This window comes from Thunnus maccoyii, chromosome 2 (assembly GCF_910596095.1).
Source record: "Thunnus maccoyii chromosome 2, fThuMac1.1, whole genome shotgun sequence".
Classification (NCBI taxonomy): Eukaryota; Metazoa; Chordata; class Actinopteri; order Scombriformes; family Scombridae; genus Thunnus; species Thunnus maccoyii.
Genome location: NC_056534.1, coordinates 15,345,202 through 15,362,477, shown reverse-complemented (window position 1 = coordinate 15,362,477; position 17,276 = coordinate 15,345,202). Strand labels below are relative to the sequence as shown.

Genomic DNA, 17,276 nt, shown 5'->3' with positions numbered 1-17,276 from the left:
TATGGATGCAGTAAACAACAAATTGCTTATTCTTTGACAACTTTTTACTTGAAAATTATAGAACCTACAGAATGAATTACTATCAGGATGGCTTTTCATTTGACGTTATTGATTGATGATTGTTTGATTGTTCTTATGAGTGTTGGAATGTTTTTGAATGAGTGCTGGAGTGCTTTGCAAGTTGGTGTTTCTGTAGGTTATTACAGTTTACAAATTGGTTAGCTTTGCATATTTGCTATGTGGACAACTGAACATACATATGTGATTACATATATACAAGACATATGTGCTTGTTGAGTATCTCATCTTAAAACCATGGGCATTATTATGGATCTTTGCTGATTTAGTCTTTACTGTTTTGACAGCTTCCACTGGGAAAGCTTTCCACAGTGTTTTGGAACCAGCTTGAAGAGATTTGCTCCCATTCAGCCACAAGAGAATTGATCATTATTATCTTTTTAGACATGGAATATGTAACATTGCTGGCTTCATCAAGCTGTTTAAATTATGGCTTTTTGATGGGTCTCTGCATGTTTTACTTTGTTATGCTGCAGCCTTCGTGTTAATCTGATGGTATTCAATTCAGACTAGTGCTGGATTGAATGTTATAATGAAATATTACAAGGTCCAACCTAGTAGGATAACGTTAAGGGATGCATATCTGTAAAGGGCTTAAAATATCAGTGTAAAGTGAAGCATTAAGATTTCCCTTAATTGGAACTAACCCAAAACAGTGGAAAACAGCCCCAGACAATTATTCTTTTACTTTACAATTGTGCATTATGCATGGTCATTATGTGCCACTGTTTCACCATGGAAACCATTCTTTCTGTATGAAGTTGACTGTGGCAAATTTAGCAGGGCAGAAATTTCACAAACTGAGTTTTTGAGATGGTTCTATGACAGTGTAATGTACCTTTTTGCAGATACAATAGACCACAGTGGTCAATTCTGAGCTGTCTGTCAGGTTGGTTACTTACCAGAAAGACATTAATACCCGTTTTGGACTTAGTAGTAAAACCAAAACTAATGAAAAGGTTCACTTGCCACTGTTTTTGACAGTAAAATATCAAAAAAAAAAAAAAATCAGCTTACTGGAGGAGTTTAAACCACTGTCTGTCCTTTCACTTTAAAAGCGTCTTCTGGGTCTTGGTGGAGATGTCAACAGGACTTCAATTTGTCTCTGGCAAACTCAGAAATTCTCTTGGATTAGAAAGGACTAACCAGTTAGAATTTTCCCCTTGTACGTCATGTATTTATGCTAGCCAAGTCATGATTTCAACTTTACATGATTGTATGGGACTGCCCCATTGCTTTCATTATACAGTCAGCAAACAAGCTAAACAAAAAAACGCCTCCGCTTTATGTAATAATGTAGTTATGCATTGTTGAAATTGTAGATTGGCATAAAGACACATCTACAATTACAACATTTCTCCAGTTTAGAACACATCCCAGAAGCAAAAGGCACAGGCAACTAAACTAGTTGACACCAAGCATGATATTTGATTGAGATTTCCTCTTGATTGTAGTAGATGGCTGGCAAGCAACTACGGGCAGGGTGGGCTAGAAAATTCGCAGTGGGATCATTTTATCTGCCTCATTATGCATCTCTCTCCACTCCATGTCCGTGCTTGTTAATTGTTGTTAAAGGTCTGTTGGTAAAAAGAGGCAGGGATTATTTAGGCCCCATAAACAGAATAAACACATGCAGTGCACCCTCAGACTTAAGATGCTATACTCAGATGACATCAAAGCATAAATTATCTAGCGATTACTGGGGAAAAAGCCTTTGAGATCATTTGCACTGTAGCAGCAGTGAAAGCTCCTCTACAGAGAGTGACCATTATGGACATGAACCTCCCCAGTAAGCGACGTTGACTCTAATTAAGTTTAATAAAGTTTACCCTGATGTTCCTCATATCCTCTATTTCTTTTCGTTTCATCTTGATTTGCTAAAAGGTATTAGAAGTAATGAGAGTCTTTTGCCCCCCGGACCAGGGCTTAGTTGGAGGAGGGACACATTTGCTCACACAAACACACACACACACACACAAACAGAATGTTTTATGCATGTTTTTAAATCAGACAACTAAGGTTTTTCCTTCATTAATTATTTGGTAAATTAATTATTTTGGAGAGAGAAAAAAAACTTGCTTTACACTTAGTTAGTAATTATGATGCAAGCTTCAGTGCGCCATCAAGTCTTAGTTGATAAAATTAGAGCATAAAGAATTCACTTATTTCTAAGAATCAAACCTCAAATTCAATTCACACAGAGAGTAGGTAATGCACTGTAGCCATTTCCTCTAATATTCAAATACTCATCGACTGCGGAAGTAGTATTTAATAAATACAACATTATGATATTGTTTTATTTTATATTAGGATACCTAGCGGCATCAACAAGCCTCTTAAATAGGGAATATTGTGGACATTCTAGGTTGTATCCACCAGTGGTTACTACATGAATCCCCATTTACCTCTCATATCAGTAGCCTGTGGCTAGAGAACCTAACTCTTGAAGTCTCACTGTTGCTGCTGCCGCTGCATCACCCACAGCTAAAATACAGCACCGAGCCATGTAAACTCTACCAGTCACCATTTCTGCTGACAGCAGTGGCTTATTCACCCAAACTCCCTCCATGAATAACAGCCCTCTAGCCCAAGTTCAACCATGGGGGAATCCCCCCACACCCCCCAAAAACAAGATTCTTTCCCCAGCGATGAAAATGCCAGAGGTGTTTTCGCTCTCTCGCCTTATTCTCTGCTTTTCCCGTGTATCTTTATGTGCCAAGCAAGAAACCAAGAGCAGGCTGGCTTGTGAAAGCACAATGGCTGCAGATGATGTTGTGTTGTACACCCTTGTGGATGGAGGCTGGCAGTTTATGCTCTAAGCTGTGTTGGGTGCAACACAGGTAGAGACGAGATCAAATGACATGGAGTGGATAGCTCTGGGCTCAAGTTCTAGCACTGCACGAGAGAGAAAATGTTTTTAAAAACGGGGCCAGAAGAGCGGCGTGAGACACAGACTTACATTGCAGACCACATCATTATCAAACATAACACCTGTCTGCTGCCTTTAGTTTGGTTTCTGCCAAGAAACTTATTTTGCTTGTATGACTGCTGATTGTTATTTTACCTTAGGTGAAGCAGCAAGTTGAGAGGGAATTGAAAATTGTCCAGCCAGCTTCATTTGATGTATCATCCAGATTAAAAAAAACAAGTCTTGAAGTATTCTATAGTAGGTAGCCTTGTGGAGAACTTTTCTGCACTGTAATAGCTAGAGTATAACAGAAAAACATGGTTTCATTTCAAATAAGTTGCAGGTTAGTGGATGTAGTCTGGCATAGAGAAAAGGCCTGGAATTTGTCTCAGGTGGAAGTGGCTATAATGTGATGCAGATCTAAAACATACAGTAGCTTCTACACATTGGGATTTAGCTCAATGCTACCACAGCCTTACAGTTTTCTCAGTAGTGCTCTTTTCCCACCATCAGGACCCTGATAGGTTGAAAATAGGAAGCATCTGTTTATCAAATGATGTACTCACACAAGGAGGCAATGTGTGAGGAGTGAGACTGTAGGGGAAGAAAGGAGCAAACACCATCCAAGATAACAGTTTTGTGCATTCGACAATTAAATCATAGTTTCAAAATCTGTTTTTAAACACCATGTGTTGTCGAGAAGAAGAGAAAAGCCTGTATATAATGTATAAAGATGTAGTTTTATTCAGTAAGAGTTTTCTGTCATTGACCAAATTGACCAATAGCATTGTCAGATTCTGTAATTTCAAATAGCATCTGTTCTGACACAAACAGAACTATTTGCACAGTAACATTGTGGTTCACATAATATAACAAAATTAAAGCGAATCAAACAAAATAGCATAATGGTCAGTACAAAGAGTCCAACACACCAAAGGGGCCAAATGGGTGTGCAAACCAAAGACACTTATTAAATGTATTAATTATTTTAATTTGGCATTTATTTTTACGTTTACCAAATGATCTCTGCGAATTTGTGTCCAGCTCTGTAAATTCCCTTTCTATGGCCAATAGGGGCATACACAGCAACAACTGAGTGTTGCTGAATAAGGATGCTGTAGTCTTCCATCTCCAGAATGTTGTGATGTGAAACAGGAGGCCCTTGGCCAATAAACTCCATCTGCAATGTAATACCTTCTTCATCCAAGAAACCATGCTTATCCTTCAACAAAATTGAATGTTTTGCATATGAACTTTGGTTTAGCGTCAATACCATCAGCATCCGAAAAGGCATAAAAGAGAAACATGAGATGGAACAGGCTTCTTCCACATACTGCATACTGTATTTCAGCTCATTTGTCCCATTAACAGCCTGGACACATAAGGCAGTGCCGGTGCCTCATCGACTTGAGTTCATTTATGGAGGAAAATCTATAGAGGAGCGACACATATCCATCTGCTTCCTCACCCCTCCTCAGGGAGAGTCATTTGTGTACTTATTTAAGCTGCGGTCAGGCATTAGACTAGGCCTCTACTGGACTGTGTGTGCTACAAGCTAATTAGTTCCCTTCCCTGTGCTATGGCAATAACTTTTCCAAAGTCATTTTCTTGCCATATGTATAAAAAAAAACACATCATTTGGTTGATCCAGCAAAATTAGATTTGAGGTTGAAACAAGTGCCTAGTTTGAGTTAATTTCCATTATGCCTGTTACTCCTCAAACATTACAGACTGTATTACGCACGCTGTACTGCATGCCTTAAGAAGTCATTCAGTAGGAAGGCCTACTGTTGTAATGAGGTTAACTGAGGGAAGAATGCCACTATGGTAGCAGGAGCTTGTTTCTAGTGTTTCTCTCTGACTCTGTGGAGCAGAGGGGAGGGAAATTAGGTGTGTGTTTCAGGTGTGGTTGTCTCAGTGGGCTTGTGTGTATCCTCTGAAGACTTCAGTTGGGGTCCTAATAATAACTTGAAAGTGCAAAGTCTCGAGCATGGCTCCACATAATTAGCCTTTAGCAGGAATCAAGCTAATTGCAGAGAGGTAATTGGGCACACTTTCCAGTCTGTTTGTCTGTTATGATACACACACTTGCCTGCACACACACACACACACACACACACACACACACACACACACACACACACACACACACACACACACACACACACACACACTGTTCTTTCCTACCTTGGCGTTTCATGTTGCTTGTCACTTTGATTTCCAGATGAATTAAAAAGCATTTTAATTAGTTGATTTCTCCACCATGTCGTTTTTTCTGTTAGGAAGGGAACCCAGTGCACAAGATTCAAGTTAAAATGTGTAATAAAAGTTTCTACAATAGTGGAGTCCACAGTGGAATTCAAAGTGATATTTGAGGAGATTTTAGAAGATACTCATTATACAGTGCTTGTGTTGGTAGTGGTTTCACATGCCTTTTTTGTTATTCCATTCATATTTGAAGGAGAATAGATTTGATCTATTTGCTGTGTGAAGAAAAGTTTATAATGTGTGTGACTGCAGAGCCAGCTTGGAGGAGGAGCTGGACATGCTGCGAGTCCAGGCTGCCATGGACCGGGCCACAGTGAAGGAGCTCCACCTGTGTCTCGCTAATGAACACCAAGGTGAACATGTTTTTCTTTATATTCAGGAAGTTCTGGGGGGACTTAAAAGTAGGATTGGCAACCAATGTGAACATGATTCGTCAAAATGACCTTTTCTCTTTTCCATTTATTTTGCCTTTTTTTCCTGTCTGTTGGTTAGAAAATACTTTGCCAGAATTGAATTTTACACAATTATTCTCTTGTTAATGTCTATATTGCTTTCTACAGTGCTACCTAACAATGTCGCCACAAGTTTTAAAAACACAAAGTAAAAAAGCCCTTGAAGAATTACCTCTAATGGTCGAAAAGTATACATGTTTAACATGACAGCACCTTTAAGCTGTGCTTTTACCTCTGGGCCACGTGTATTTGTGAGCAGAATTAATAAGTCAACTCCCAGTGGAATTAATAGGACAACTCAATTAAGACTTGATCAACTCCCTGAAAATTGATTGGGAGATCAAGTAGTGTTCATCTTGTCTGCATATATCATCCCCAGTGTTAAAAAGCACATCGCTTTTAATCCAATCCACAACCTTTTGTCAGACACTGACCACCACAACCACCATGGCCTTAATTAACTAGTTCAATAACAAATCTGTCCTAGATCACTTTAATTTTCTTCACAACCAATGATGGTGTCTGTTGGAGATGCAAGCGTGTGATTTAAAGGATGGCACTAATTAAAATAGTGCATCCTCTCCAATTGACAGTCTAGTCAGGAATACAAGGAAATGAGCTCCTTGGAAAGGACATACTTCGTTTTACATCTTGTCAGACAAATAATCACTCAATCTAAATGTTACACAGTGTTTCCCCTAGGTTGACTGCTTTGGGGTGGTGGTGGCGGCAGTGGCCTCAGGGGGAGGTGGGTGCACCGAGCAAAACTCGGCAGAATCTCAGCAGCCACACATTTCTCTGTTCTATGTTTCTCTGTTTAGCGTCGTCAGGTTAGGCTAACCTATTTGGGGTAACAACAGATGTGCCTTTTCTTTGTCTAGAGAAGCTGCAGCATTTATGAAATGACACAATGTAGCCTTTACTGTACATTTACTGTCAGATTGATAACTTACTGCTAACCTTTTCCTCTGCTCCGCTCGCACTCGCTACACACACACATTACGAACTGCCCTATTCCTTAAAAGGAGCTATGCTACCAAGAGTTTCCTAGACAACAACAAAGAGGTTGACTCATGTTTCGGAACAGCACTGCACAGAGACTCCTCCAAATGCTATTGATTTCTGAATGAATGGATATTTTGTGTTATTTTTGGGATTAAAAAAGATTTTTTTGGCCTGGCGGGGGTTCTCGTTGGCCTGGCGGCCTGCCAGGCCTGTACAATTATAGGGGAAATACTGTTACACAAGAGCATGTGTCTGCTTTTTTGTCTTTTGTGTTATGATGTAAAAATAATTTTCCAGTTTCTATCAGATATAACACCACTAGTTTAATAGGTAGGGTAGTACTGTATATGCCTAGCCAAATCTTGTATGCCAGATTTTCGCCAGTAAATTTTAGCCCTGTTAAAATGACAATCCATTTGTCTGCAAACAATATCTTGACAAAACCCTTAACTCAAACAATGGTCTGTTGAGTGGCTTTGAGAAAGCACTTCTGCTTTTGCTGTTTTACTATTTATGTTACAGTTGTATTCTCCCTGTATTTAAAAATGCACTTTTGATACCATAAGAAGCTTTAAAAACAAATTATCTGTCATGTGAAGTCACTGTGTACAGGTGCTGATTGATATAGTTGACATAGCTATATCTAGATGAATGATATAATTTGTTATCATATCGTTACAGGTTTATGTTACCATAGTATTCATCTTTATCACAATTTGTACATCACATAAGGTCCTATCAATTTAGCAAATTTTGTAATGTTTATAGCTGGACTGAAACCAATATGCGTGGCGGCAATAGGAAGTAAACTCAACAATATTAAGAAAAAAAGTTATGAATGGCCACAACATTTACTCCTGAAGAACCTCTTGTGACCCGATCAAAGGGAAGAAGGGTTGAAGTACTCACACCAGGATTACACTAACAAAAGGCAGCAGATGAAAGGAACAAGGCCTTTGTGCTGCAGCCCATGAGGAGACGTGGGAGGGACGTTAATGTATGCCGCAGTGCCAGGACCTCCTCCAACAGTGGGTGACTAGGGAGCCACCACGTCTTCTTATCAAGGTAGTGCTGAGGTGCCAACTCCCAAGCCACCAGCACTGGAGCTGGATAATTGTCTCCCAACCTGGTTATGTACCCAGCGAACACGGCAGCCCTCCTGTCCTATTTGGTGCTGTGTCTGATTGAATGTGACATGCTGGGAAGACAAAAGAGCAGGCTAATTCAAAGTAACAAACTTCCCTGGGCAAAGTGTCAAATGCAAAGCAAGGGAGCAGCGGCTCCTCACAACCTAGCCCTCTCTCTTTTTACTTTCTCCTTCTATGGCCTCTTTTTCAGACACCAAAAATCCAAAAGATCAACCTGAAAAGTCCTGACCTGAAAAGTCAAGGTCATGAATATTTAATTTTTCCAGCCTCATTGAACAAATTATTTTGGTCGTACTGTCATGAATGTTTAACAGAAGAGAATGAAAGGCAGAATTTTGGGTTACCCTTTGCATCTAGGTGAGCAGCCACTTTATGTCAAACAGTGACACAGAGGCTTGTTGGATTTTGTATACACACATGACTATATGTACATCAGATCCTCCAGCACTTGGACTCCTGCATGCATTCTGTTGTTATCATAAAGCCTAAATCATATCTTCGCCAAGGCCACTATTGAAGTTCTCAGAATAAAGCAGCACGTTAGTCTGCGGAGATTAGTTGTCCATTGGGGAAACATAGTGGACTACAAAGCAGTGCAGCCTGGGGCTGTGTGTTCACAAGGGATTCAAGCACTTCTCTTCGTTTGTTTAAGATCCCTAGAGAGAGGTTGCACATTGCATGTACCAGTGTGAGCTTTTGAACACTGTTTCCTCATGGACTTTTACATAAAACACCTTTCTGTTAATCAGGATGAAAAAGGCTATTTGATTTAGAAACAGCAGGTGGGTTTTACCAGTGAAATTTTCAAGTCTCTATGAAAACAGCATTAGTAATTCCACATTCCTTCTGATTTGATTGACAAAAGAAGAAAAAAGAAACTGGACCTTGGGAAGGAAATTAGACCTTAGTAATGCTAATTGATTTAATTTAGCCTCTTTATTATCATTCTATTGATTGAGCAGCCTGGGTTTGACACATCATGTCACAATAACAAGCTTTGTTCCCTTGTGCAGAATTGCTTCACAAAGTGGTAGAGGAGCGCCAGGTCAAAAGCAGCACTCCGAAAAAGCCTTCTGTTTCTTCTGAGCGAATGGAACAGTCATTTAAAAAGGTACAGCACTATGCCATCACTAAGTGTTCTTTGTCATTGCCAATAAAAGAAACCCGACAGAGCCATAACTACAGCACAATGCCTCTCAGAAAATTTGGTTTTGCTCTATCAAGAATGATTTTAAAGTGTTCTCATTCTTGGGAGACTTTCCATTGGTCAGAGTGTAGTCTGTGTGTCATCATTTCAAAGTCAAGTGTCAGCAAGAAAATGAGTTTTTCTCACATTTAAAAAAAAATGCTGCAAATAACCACAAATATTAAGTGTAGGAGTGGAGTAGGGGAAATTGTGAAAGTTACAAGAAACAGTAGATAATTCAACTGGATCGAAGCTGTTAGTAGGAAGCACATGTTTGCGCACGCATGCTTTTAAAACCCCTGCATGCGTGAGTTTATATGTTGCTCCCCCTCTGCTTTCACGGCACTGAATCATCAAGAGTGAGGAATAGCCATCTAATTTTGTTTGAAAGGTACCAGGCTTCACCAGCGGGCAGAGTGAGAACCAAATAAAAGGGAAAAATTGCCTGAAGGCACAAACCCAGCAGGCATCCACTGTTCTCTTAAACAGTCTCCACCAAAGATCTAACAAATGGACTAAGTGTTCCTGGTTGATGTCTAGTTAGTGGTGATCAGGGTAAAGGAGTGCCAGTCAAATGTCCATAGAGCCTTGCCAGGCTGTGGGGTTGCCCCCCTCACTTGTTCAGCCATCTACACAGCATATATGCACTGGCTTATATACCCTTGAGAAAATGTCAGTAGTTAGGGAAACCACTGTGTGTACTTACTCCACACAGGTCAAATCAGATACTGGCCTTTCTCCTAGAAATTTTCATTGATAACATATACTCAGTAAAACTAGGTAAACTCAGATTGGCACATTGTTGTTTTCACTAGCAATGCAAGAGCAGTATGTTTTAGTATTAATGGTAAAAATGGTAGATATGCAAGGAGAAAAAACCTGAATATGTTGTACCAATGAGGCCCCATATCTCTGATTCCTTCAGATAGAGCAGCTGGAGCGGAGGATGATGTCCCTGGAGGAGGAGACGGAGAGGCTGAGAGAAGAGAAAGAGCAGCTACTTGAGGCTAACGAAGACTTGGCCCACAACTGCCGTAGACTCCAGGCTTCCCTGGATCATCTACGAACCCAGGAAGTTGTCCGTGAAGAGGCAGCCCAGGCACAGGCCCTGGCCCAGGGGGAGCGGCATCGCAGCGAGACCATGGCTCTGGAAGCCCGGCTGTCTGCCTCTCAAAAAGAGGCTACCAAGCTTCATCATCAGTTGCTGAAGCTGAGACAGGAGCTGGGGATTCTCAGAGCAGCCAGGGACTTCTATAGGAACCGTGCAGCAGGACCAGCACGGGCAGGTGGGATCGCCAGCAACATTAACAGCAAGGTCAAATTCAAAACAACAAGGCTCAGAGGTGCATCACGCCAGCGCAGCCACCCAACAGTCAGCCCCAATCAAGCCATCAGCTGGCAAGGCCGCAGCCTCAGTCCCACTAAGGACGAGTGGGAGGACATGAGTGTAGATAGGTAATGATACACACACACATACGCACTTATTCTCACTGCCTCTCGCCTCATTATTTTTAGGTGGTTGGAGTGGAGAGGGTGGGCTGGCTGAATTGTGGGGGGCCACGCAGCATCGAGGGGACAACGTGCATATGCAAAGCGTAAGCAAATGGGTGATTGAATTTCATTGTCTGTCTAGTTGGTATTCAGGAGCCAAAAGAAGAATGCGAGCAAGAATGATAGAGAGAAGGAGAGAGGAGGGGGAAACTACTGTCAGATCCTTTGAAATATCCTGGGACGCCTTGCTTGGAGCTTATTGACTGAAATTTGCATGCAAAATTAGCCACCTATCCACACAAAGTTGAACCAATGCCAGAAAAGCCCAGGGATAAGGGGGCCGCCAAAGCCTTGATACCTTCCAGTGATGCCATTTTCATGCACTAGTCACGCTACCTCGAAATTGACAGTTTGGCAGTTTGATTTAATTTACCGGTCCTTTGCATATTCACTAACCCCCCCTTGACAGCACTAAGGATCCCCCTGCAAGTACCAAACCCCCCACCCACCTCCTCCACCAGTACACACACAACCAAACATGTATGAAACCCCACCGTGTCTAGTCATGTTGGTTATCTTGTGGCATGTCAATTCACAAATGTGTGTGTGCTACTCGTATTTCCTCCAGCCACCCCATAACCCCCTCACAGCACAAACACACATACACACACACACACACACACGCTTCTCTCTCCTCTCCTCGCCTTAATTTAGTTAGATAAATTTTGAATGACCCTACTCGGCTCAGTACCAGATGTCTAGAAGCTGTTTAACACCCTCTAAATTAAGAACCATCGACAGTAATTATTTCATGTATGTTTTATGCAAAAAAGCCACTGAGCCAACATTTATTGAGTGATGGTCGGAATGATTTGATTTCAAACACTCAGAGCTATCGCTGATATTTATTTCCCTTCACTTTCTCTCCCCGTATGCCTCTTTCTATCTGCTCTCTCTTATGCTCAGCCCTACTAACTCACCATCTCTTCACCAACTAATTCATCAGACTGTAATCCACCCCAGCTCTATCCACATGAGGCCGTTTAACAGGGACTGGGTGCAGCTATGCCCTGCTTTCCTAATGCCTCTCCATGTGGCTAATAAGCAGCAGTCTAATATACGCTTTACCTGAGAGGAAGATCTAAGTGGATTTGTGAAGAAGGGGTCTAAACTGAGATGTTGTCTTATTTAAGGCACCTGTCAACTGATTTGTTACTGTAAAGCCTTCTGCGTCTCTTATCTCACAGGGGTCTTCTTCAGCAATATGTCTGGTAGGCGCTCCTGGAAATACTGTATTTCTACCTAAGGAGGTTTGGCCTAAATAGTGCCAGATAAAGATGTCAGACTCGTTAAGGATACTGACAAGTCTTTGTTTTTCCCCTTTTCTTTCTCGCTGCCTCTGGCTCCCTCTCTCAAGTTTTGAGCTGCTGGAGGCAGATGACTATTTTGAGCATATCAGCAGTTTTGGTAGAGGGCAGGACGAAATGAGAACAGGAAGGCATGGAGAATATCATATTGAATAGTTCTGTTAGAAGGAATAAATAATATGTGTTTATATATTTCATATTTTCGATCACTGACGGAAGACTCTTCTTTACAGAATGGTGAAAAATTATGGGTATGTGAAAAATGTGACAAGGAAAAAACAACATTAAGTTTCTTAGTAAAACGTTGGCCCACCGCAAGCTGCCAGAACAGCTTCAATGTTCTTTGGCAGATTCTCCAAGTGTCTGGTACTGTACTGGAGCGAGTCAACATCAGTTCCAGAAGAAAAGATTTTCCAAAACATTGACGGGCTGTGCCTCAGGAGTTTGAGTGGGTTGTTCATTCATTGCAGGCTTGGTGGTCCAATCCTTGGCTCCCCCTGTTCACACATTGAAGTGACCTAATGCCTTGAAGGCAGCTCTGCTGTGTGATGGGTGAATGAGAGGCCAATTGTAACACACTTTGTTCTCTAAGGTAGAAATTTGCTATATGAGTACAGTTCATACGTTTATAATTTATCATGGTGATGGACGGTGTCTGTCCATAGTCTCCTATAGTTGTTCAGCTGGGTTTAGATCTGTTGACTACGAAGGCCATAGTTTATGATTCAGATGATTTTCTCGTCCTATATATATATATAGCATCTTTCATTTTTCCTTTATTCAGGTTTTTCCTTCAAGTTGTCATTATCTTTATTTGACTTGCTTAATTTTGGATCCAGTCTGTAAATGCTCAGACATTTGTTTATGTACAGTATGGGTACACTTCACAAAAAGACAAATACATATCCCATGAAGTGTTCCTAACACATCCAGGAGACAATGTTGACGGCCTTTGGATGCAGTTACGAGCACTCTTGTTGACTGATTGGTCTCATGTTGACAGTACACAGGAGGTGACAGGATTCAATGTATCATGCTAATTATAATATTATGTTCCAATTGATAGTGGGTTAGGTTCATAATTGTATTCACAAAGCAAAATTTTAGTCAGACTGATTTTGCTGTCTCACACTGTAGCACTAGTGGACAGCATTTTTCATGAAATGCATGTAACCCTGGTCTTAGTGGTGGTGATTAGTGATCCTCAGCAAGTCCCTGTGCTCCTTCCAGACCAGGTTTAACCCTAACTAGCCCCCAGCCTTGTCATGTTCCAGTTAGATCCTCTCTCTGTGGTCTTTACCTCTGCTGCTTCTCTCAGGCCCCACCTTAATAAACCCGCCAGCGTAAATGTCACTGGCTTCCACCTTCACGTCAAAGGTCGCTGTCAATAAACCTGTGTGTGTCTGTGAGCGTGTGTGTGTATGTGTATGTGTGTGTCTCAGGAAGCCCTTACCGTGTGTCCGTCAGATGCAACTTTGCTTGGCTCCGCTCAGCCGTGCCTCTCACACACGTCTGTCACACACAGAGGGCTAATGAAGGCCACAGCCGCTCTCATACATGTTGATGCATTCACCATTAGCAACAGACACTGCAGCTTTTCACTTAATTTACACCCACATTTACACTTCCAGCTCAGAAATTGGATGGGACATTGATTTTCTGTTGGAAGGAAGGGGGGTTGAAATGCACATATTTTTGCTTGATGTCAACTAAATCAACCATAAAAGGTAAATTGGATTTTTGTCCGTGGGTGGTACTTTTAGAACCAGGGTTGTGGGTTCAACTCCTGGCCTGTAACAAAACCTCCTCACCTTTCTCTACAGTGACAGCGGTGAAGAGTACTCGGACAGTCTCAACAGTGTGCACTCAGGGACAACGGCTTACAGAAAACACACTAACAGAAAGGTTGGTTTTCCCTCATCTTTTAATTATTTTTTGGATTAAAAAAGGAATAAACTTCTACAGTCAGACTTTAACACTTGAGTAATGTGTATATTCCCTTGCAGACTACTTCTGCAACGTTTCATATATTATGTGAATAGCCAGCGTTTGAATAGTTTGAGAGTGCCTACAGGTTTTGTTTAAGTTGGTTCATGCTTGTTTTAATAATGCCATGATTCAAGTGCTGTACGACCTTCATAAAGACTATTCCTGAATCCTCAAAAAGTTATTCCAAACTATCACTCAGTTATTGAAACATAAGCCTTATCAGTACAGTATAAAAAACGTACGTCCTATCCTTCATTTCTAATTAAATTTTTAAAAATGGGTTACAATGTGATATTCAGCATAGTAGATTGTATCTAATGTATTAAGAAAGAGTCAAAGTTGCAAGCTTAACTTGTGACAATTTAAGTCATATTCCTATGTGCACAGTTATATACAGCTACATTACCATAGCCATAGAAACAAGATGGATTAATGACCACTCTAGTGACATTGAAAACTAAGACCATGTTATATTTTATTTCACCTTAAACAGTAATTTAAGGAATTTACTTCAGATTCTGCAGATTTATTCTGGCAGGATGATTATCAGAGTTGTAGGGAAGGAACTGTTTTTTGTGGCAGATTTTGTTGAAGTTTTTGAGAGGGGATAAGTCTTTTGTTGATGGTGCAGAGAGTATCTTTTTATACTATTGTAACTTTACAGTTGCAGTTAGCTTATATATGCTGCCAATTCTTTACCATAAAGGCACAAAAATAAACAATCAATAGGTAGCATTTTATTAAGGTTTATGTGATTGGTAAGCATATGGATAGTTAAGAGTGTTTCAGTAACTATTTGTTGCATGGTTTAGTCCATGCCGCATTACAATGTTTTTTTAGACTGGCCACTCCCTTTGCTCCTACATTCACAAAGGCTTTCCCATGTGTGGTAGACGGTGTTCCTTCTTTTCCATCTCTTCTCACCACCATGAAATCGATAGGCTCGAGCCCTTGCTCTTGTCCACATCAAACCACTTCACAGCAGGACATGGCAGCTCCAAACCCCAGAGAGATATGTCCGTCAAGGAGAGAGATGAGGAGAGGAAAGAGGGGGACCTATAAACATATTCTGTCTTTTTCTTTCCAGGAGGAGGGGAGAAAGGTAGAAGGTGGGGAGGGAGAGAGGCTTGTTGTTGTACATGAAGCCAGGGAGCTGTCAGGGCCCTTACTCTCAGATCCCCTTTAGCTTCCCCACTCCAGCTTTGCTAAATGTGCCCATCAGCTCCTCCTGGGCTCATCGCCATGACAGCCCCGGCCCCTCACGATGTGCTATGTCACAAAGCAAAGGGTTCATCTCCTCTCTCCTCTCTGCAAGGCACCGTGTGATCAAACCTGGCACTGATCAAATCCTACCTGACCCCCATACAAAGGAAACAGGCAGAGAGGAAGGAGGGGTGCGTTGGGGGGGGGGGGGGGGGGGGGGGGGGGGGCTTCTTTGATGTCACTACAAACGATGGTGCAGTAGGGAGGTGTCACACATACACACACACACACGCATACACACTTATGAGTAAAATTGACTATACACTCACACACACGCGTCATAATGTAGGAGTGAATCAGGGCTTTCAGACAGTGATTGAACAAAGACGGCATTTGCAAGCATCTGTCAAAAGTAATATCCGTGCTGAGAAGCGTTCAAGTTGAAGTTGGTTGAACATGCTCAGGTGAATTATTAAAGCACAGGGTGATTTGTCTTGTCGCGTTAAACTGTGCACACCCTGTGATCATGGTGTCATTATGAGCCGCGTTTCAGGAAGCACAACATGTCAACCGGTTGTGTTACATTAAACAGCTGCTTTTCATCACTGTCTCTGACTTTTCTGTTCCTTTAGTCCTACAGGTATGTACTGATTCCAGGTACAGAAGTGCTGGCAGCAGAATCTAACAGAAAACAACCTGATGTTCTGGCCCAAGGTAGCGTAAGTTCTCCTTTTTCACACCCATGCAAAACTACAAAAATCTAATCGACTATTAATTGAAGCAGGAAGAACACTCAATGTATGCACATGCTGTCGATCGGAAACAAGTATTTCAGAAGTTAACAAGCTTTTTTTTTTTTTCTTACAACTTATAAATGGAGAACGTTAATCATTCAAATTGTTAAAAATATCACAGTTTTCACTCGCGCATACACAAAGACACTTTCACATATGCCTGTTAACTCCCAGCAGTAGCTTCTAAATAGGGATTTGGAGTTTTTCTGTGCACTTGTCAACTCTGAGGCGCCTGCGTGTACTTCCTCCTGTTAGACGATAAACAGCATGAGCCCTGGGAACGAGGGACGAGAGAAGAAAAAAGGGGGCGGAGGAGGAAGAGGATGCTGATAAAGGCCCAGCACTGCTCCTCCTCTTCTCTGCAGCAGCGCATAGAGTCCCTACAGCGTCACATTGACATACTGCGAAGTGCCAGGAAAGATGCTGTGCTTTCAGCCAAAGAACTGCGGAGGGCCAATGAGAAGATCACGGCACAGCTCAACTCCCTTACTGAGAAACTCTGCAGCAGCAAGCAGCTCACACAGGTAACTTGGGAAAAACAGGGAGATGGGTAAACAGGAGAGCCATCTGTGAGTGTATGGAACTTTCTTATTTTTCTGTCTTTGTCTTTCTTTTTGTGGTTCTTTTGTATTTGCTGGGGGCTGAGAGTGCAGCTGTAACAGGTCCTTTGCCCTTATCATGCTTAATAAGTGTGGTTGACAGGCTTACCCTCATCTGTGGAGGTCAGGGCCACGGAGCAGAAGAGAGGCGGAGAATCTCTCTCTCTCGTTCTCTCTCTCTGACTTTGCTGTTGTCTCATCCTGCTGAATGTTTCAACAAGCCAGTTCTCCGCAACGATCTGTCACAAGCAGTTACATTTCTCCAAATATGTGCATCCATGTGCACAGACACACACAAGGTGACTGTTTTTCATAGAGTCCATTGCCACACATCCATTTAGTTATTTAGTACCCGCTTCCAGGTAGGAAACTCTCAGACTTGGTATAGACTATAAATAAAACACTAAACACTTTGGCCCCTAGACAGTATCTTTCTTGTCAGGGCCTCCTTGTACACACTAACATGAACACACAAATGCACACACACCAACACCAAGACAGACACAATCGTTAATCCTACAGGCAGGAGACTTGTTTTGGTGAACTCAGACATAGCAGCAGCTACCAAAGACCAAATGTACGCCTGATTAGGTGTCTTTGTCTGTATATTTACTGTGCAGAATAGTACAGATACAGTATAGTGGATACACACAGGTACAGCCCTCATAGTGTTGTTAGCTGGGAAGTGGCCCTTGTGCTACCACCCAGACATCTGATTGCCAAGGCCCAACGAGACCTTAGACTCAGACACAGCAGTAAAGGCGAGTGTATACTGTTTGTTTCCTCCT

At 41.7% G+C, this 17,276-nt stretch overlaps 1 protein-coding gene across 4 annotated transcripts in view; it reads left to right on the top strand.

Moving 5' to 3' along the window:
* cntln (centlein, centrosomal protein) overlaps nucleotides 1–17,276 on the top strand; it is a 94,740-nt gene that overhangs the window by 44,092 nt on the left and 33,372 nt on the right. For all 4 annotated transcript variants that reach the window (XM_042431647.1, XM_042431660.1, XM_042431655.1 and 1 more), the window contains exons 14-19: nucleotides 5,507–5,607; nucleotides 8,873–8,970; nucleotides 9,971–10,500; nucleotides 13,727–13,808; nucleotides 15,728–15,809; nucleotides 16,145–16,413. In XM_042431647.1, the coding sequence (XP_042287581.1) occupies nucleotides 5,507–5,607; nucleotides 8,873–8,970; nucleotides 9,971–10,500; nucleotides 13,727–13,808; nucleotides 15,728–15,809; nucleotides 16,145–16,413 (1,162 nt within the window). The remainder of the gene's footprint in view (nucleotides 1–5,506; nucleotides 5,608–8,872; nucleotides 8,971–9,970; nucleotides 10,501–13,726; nucleotides 13,809–15,727; nucleotides 15,810–16,144; nucleotides 16,414–17,276) is intronic.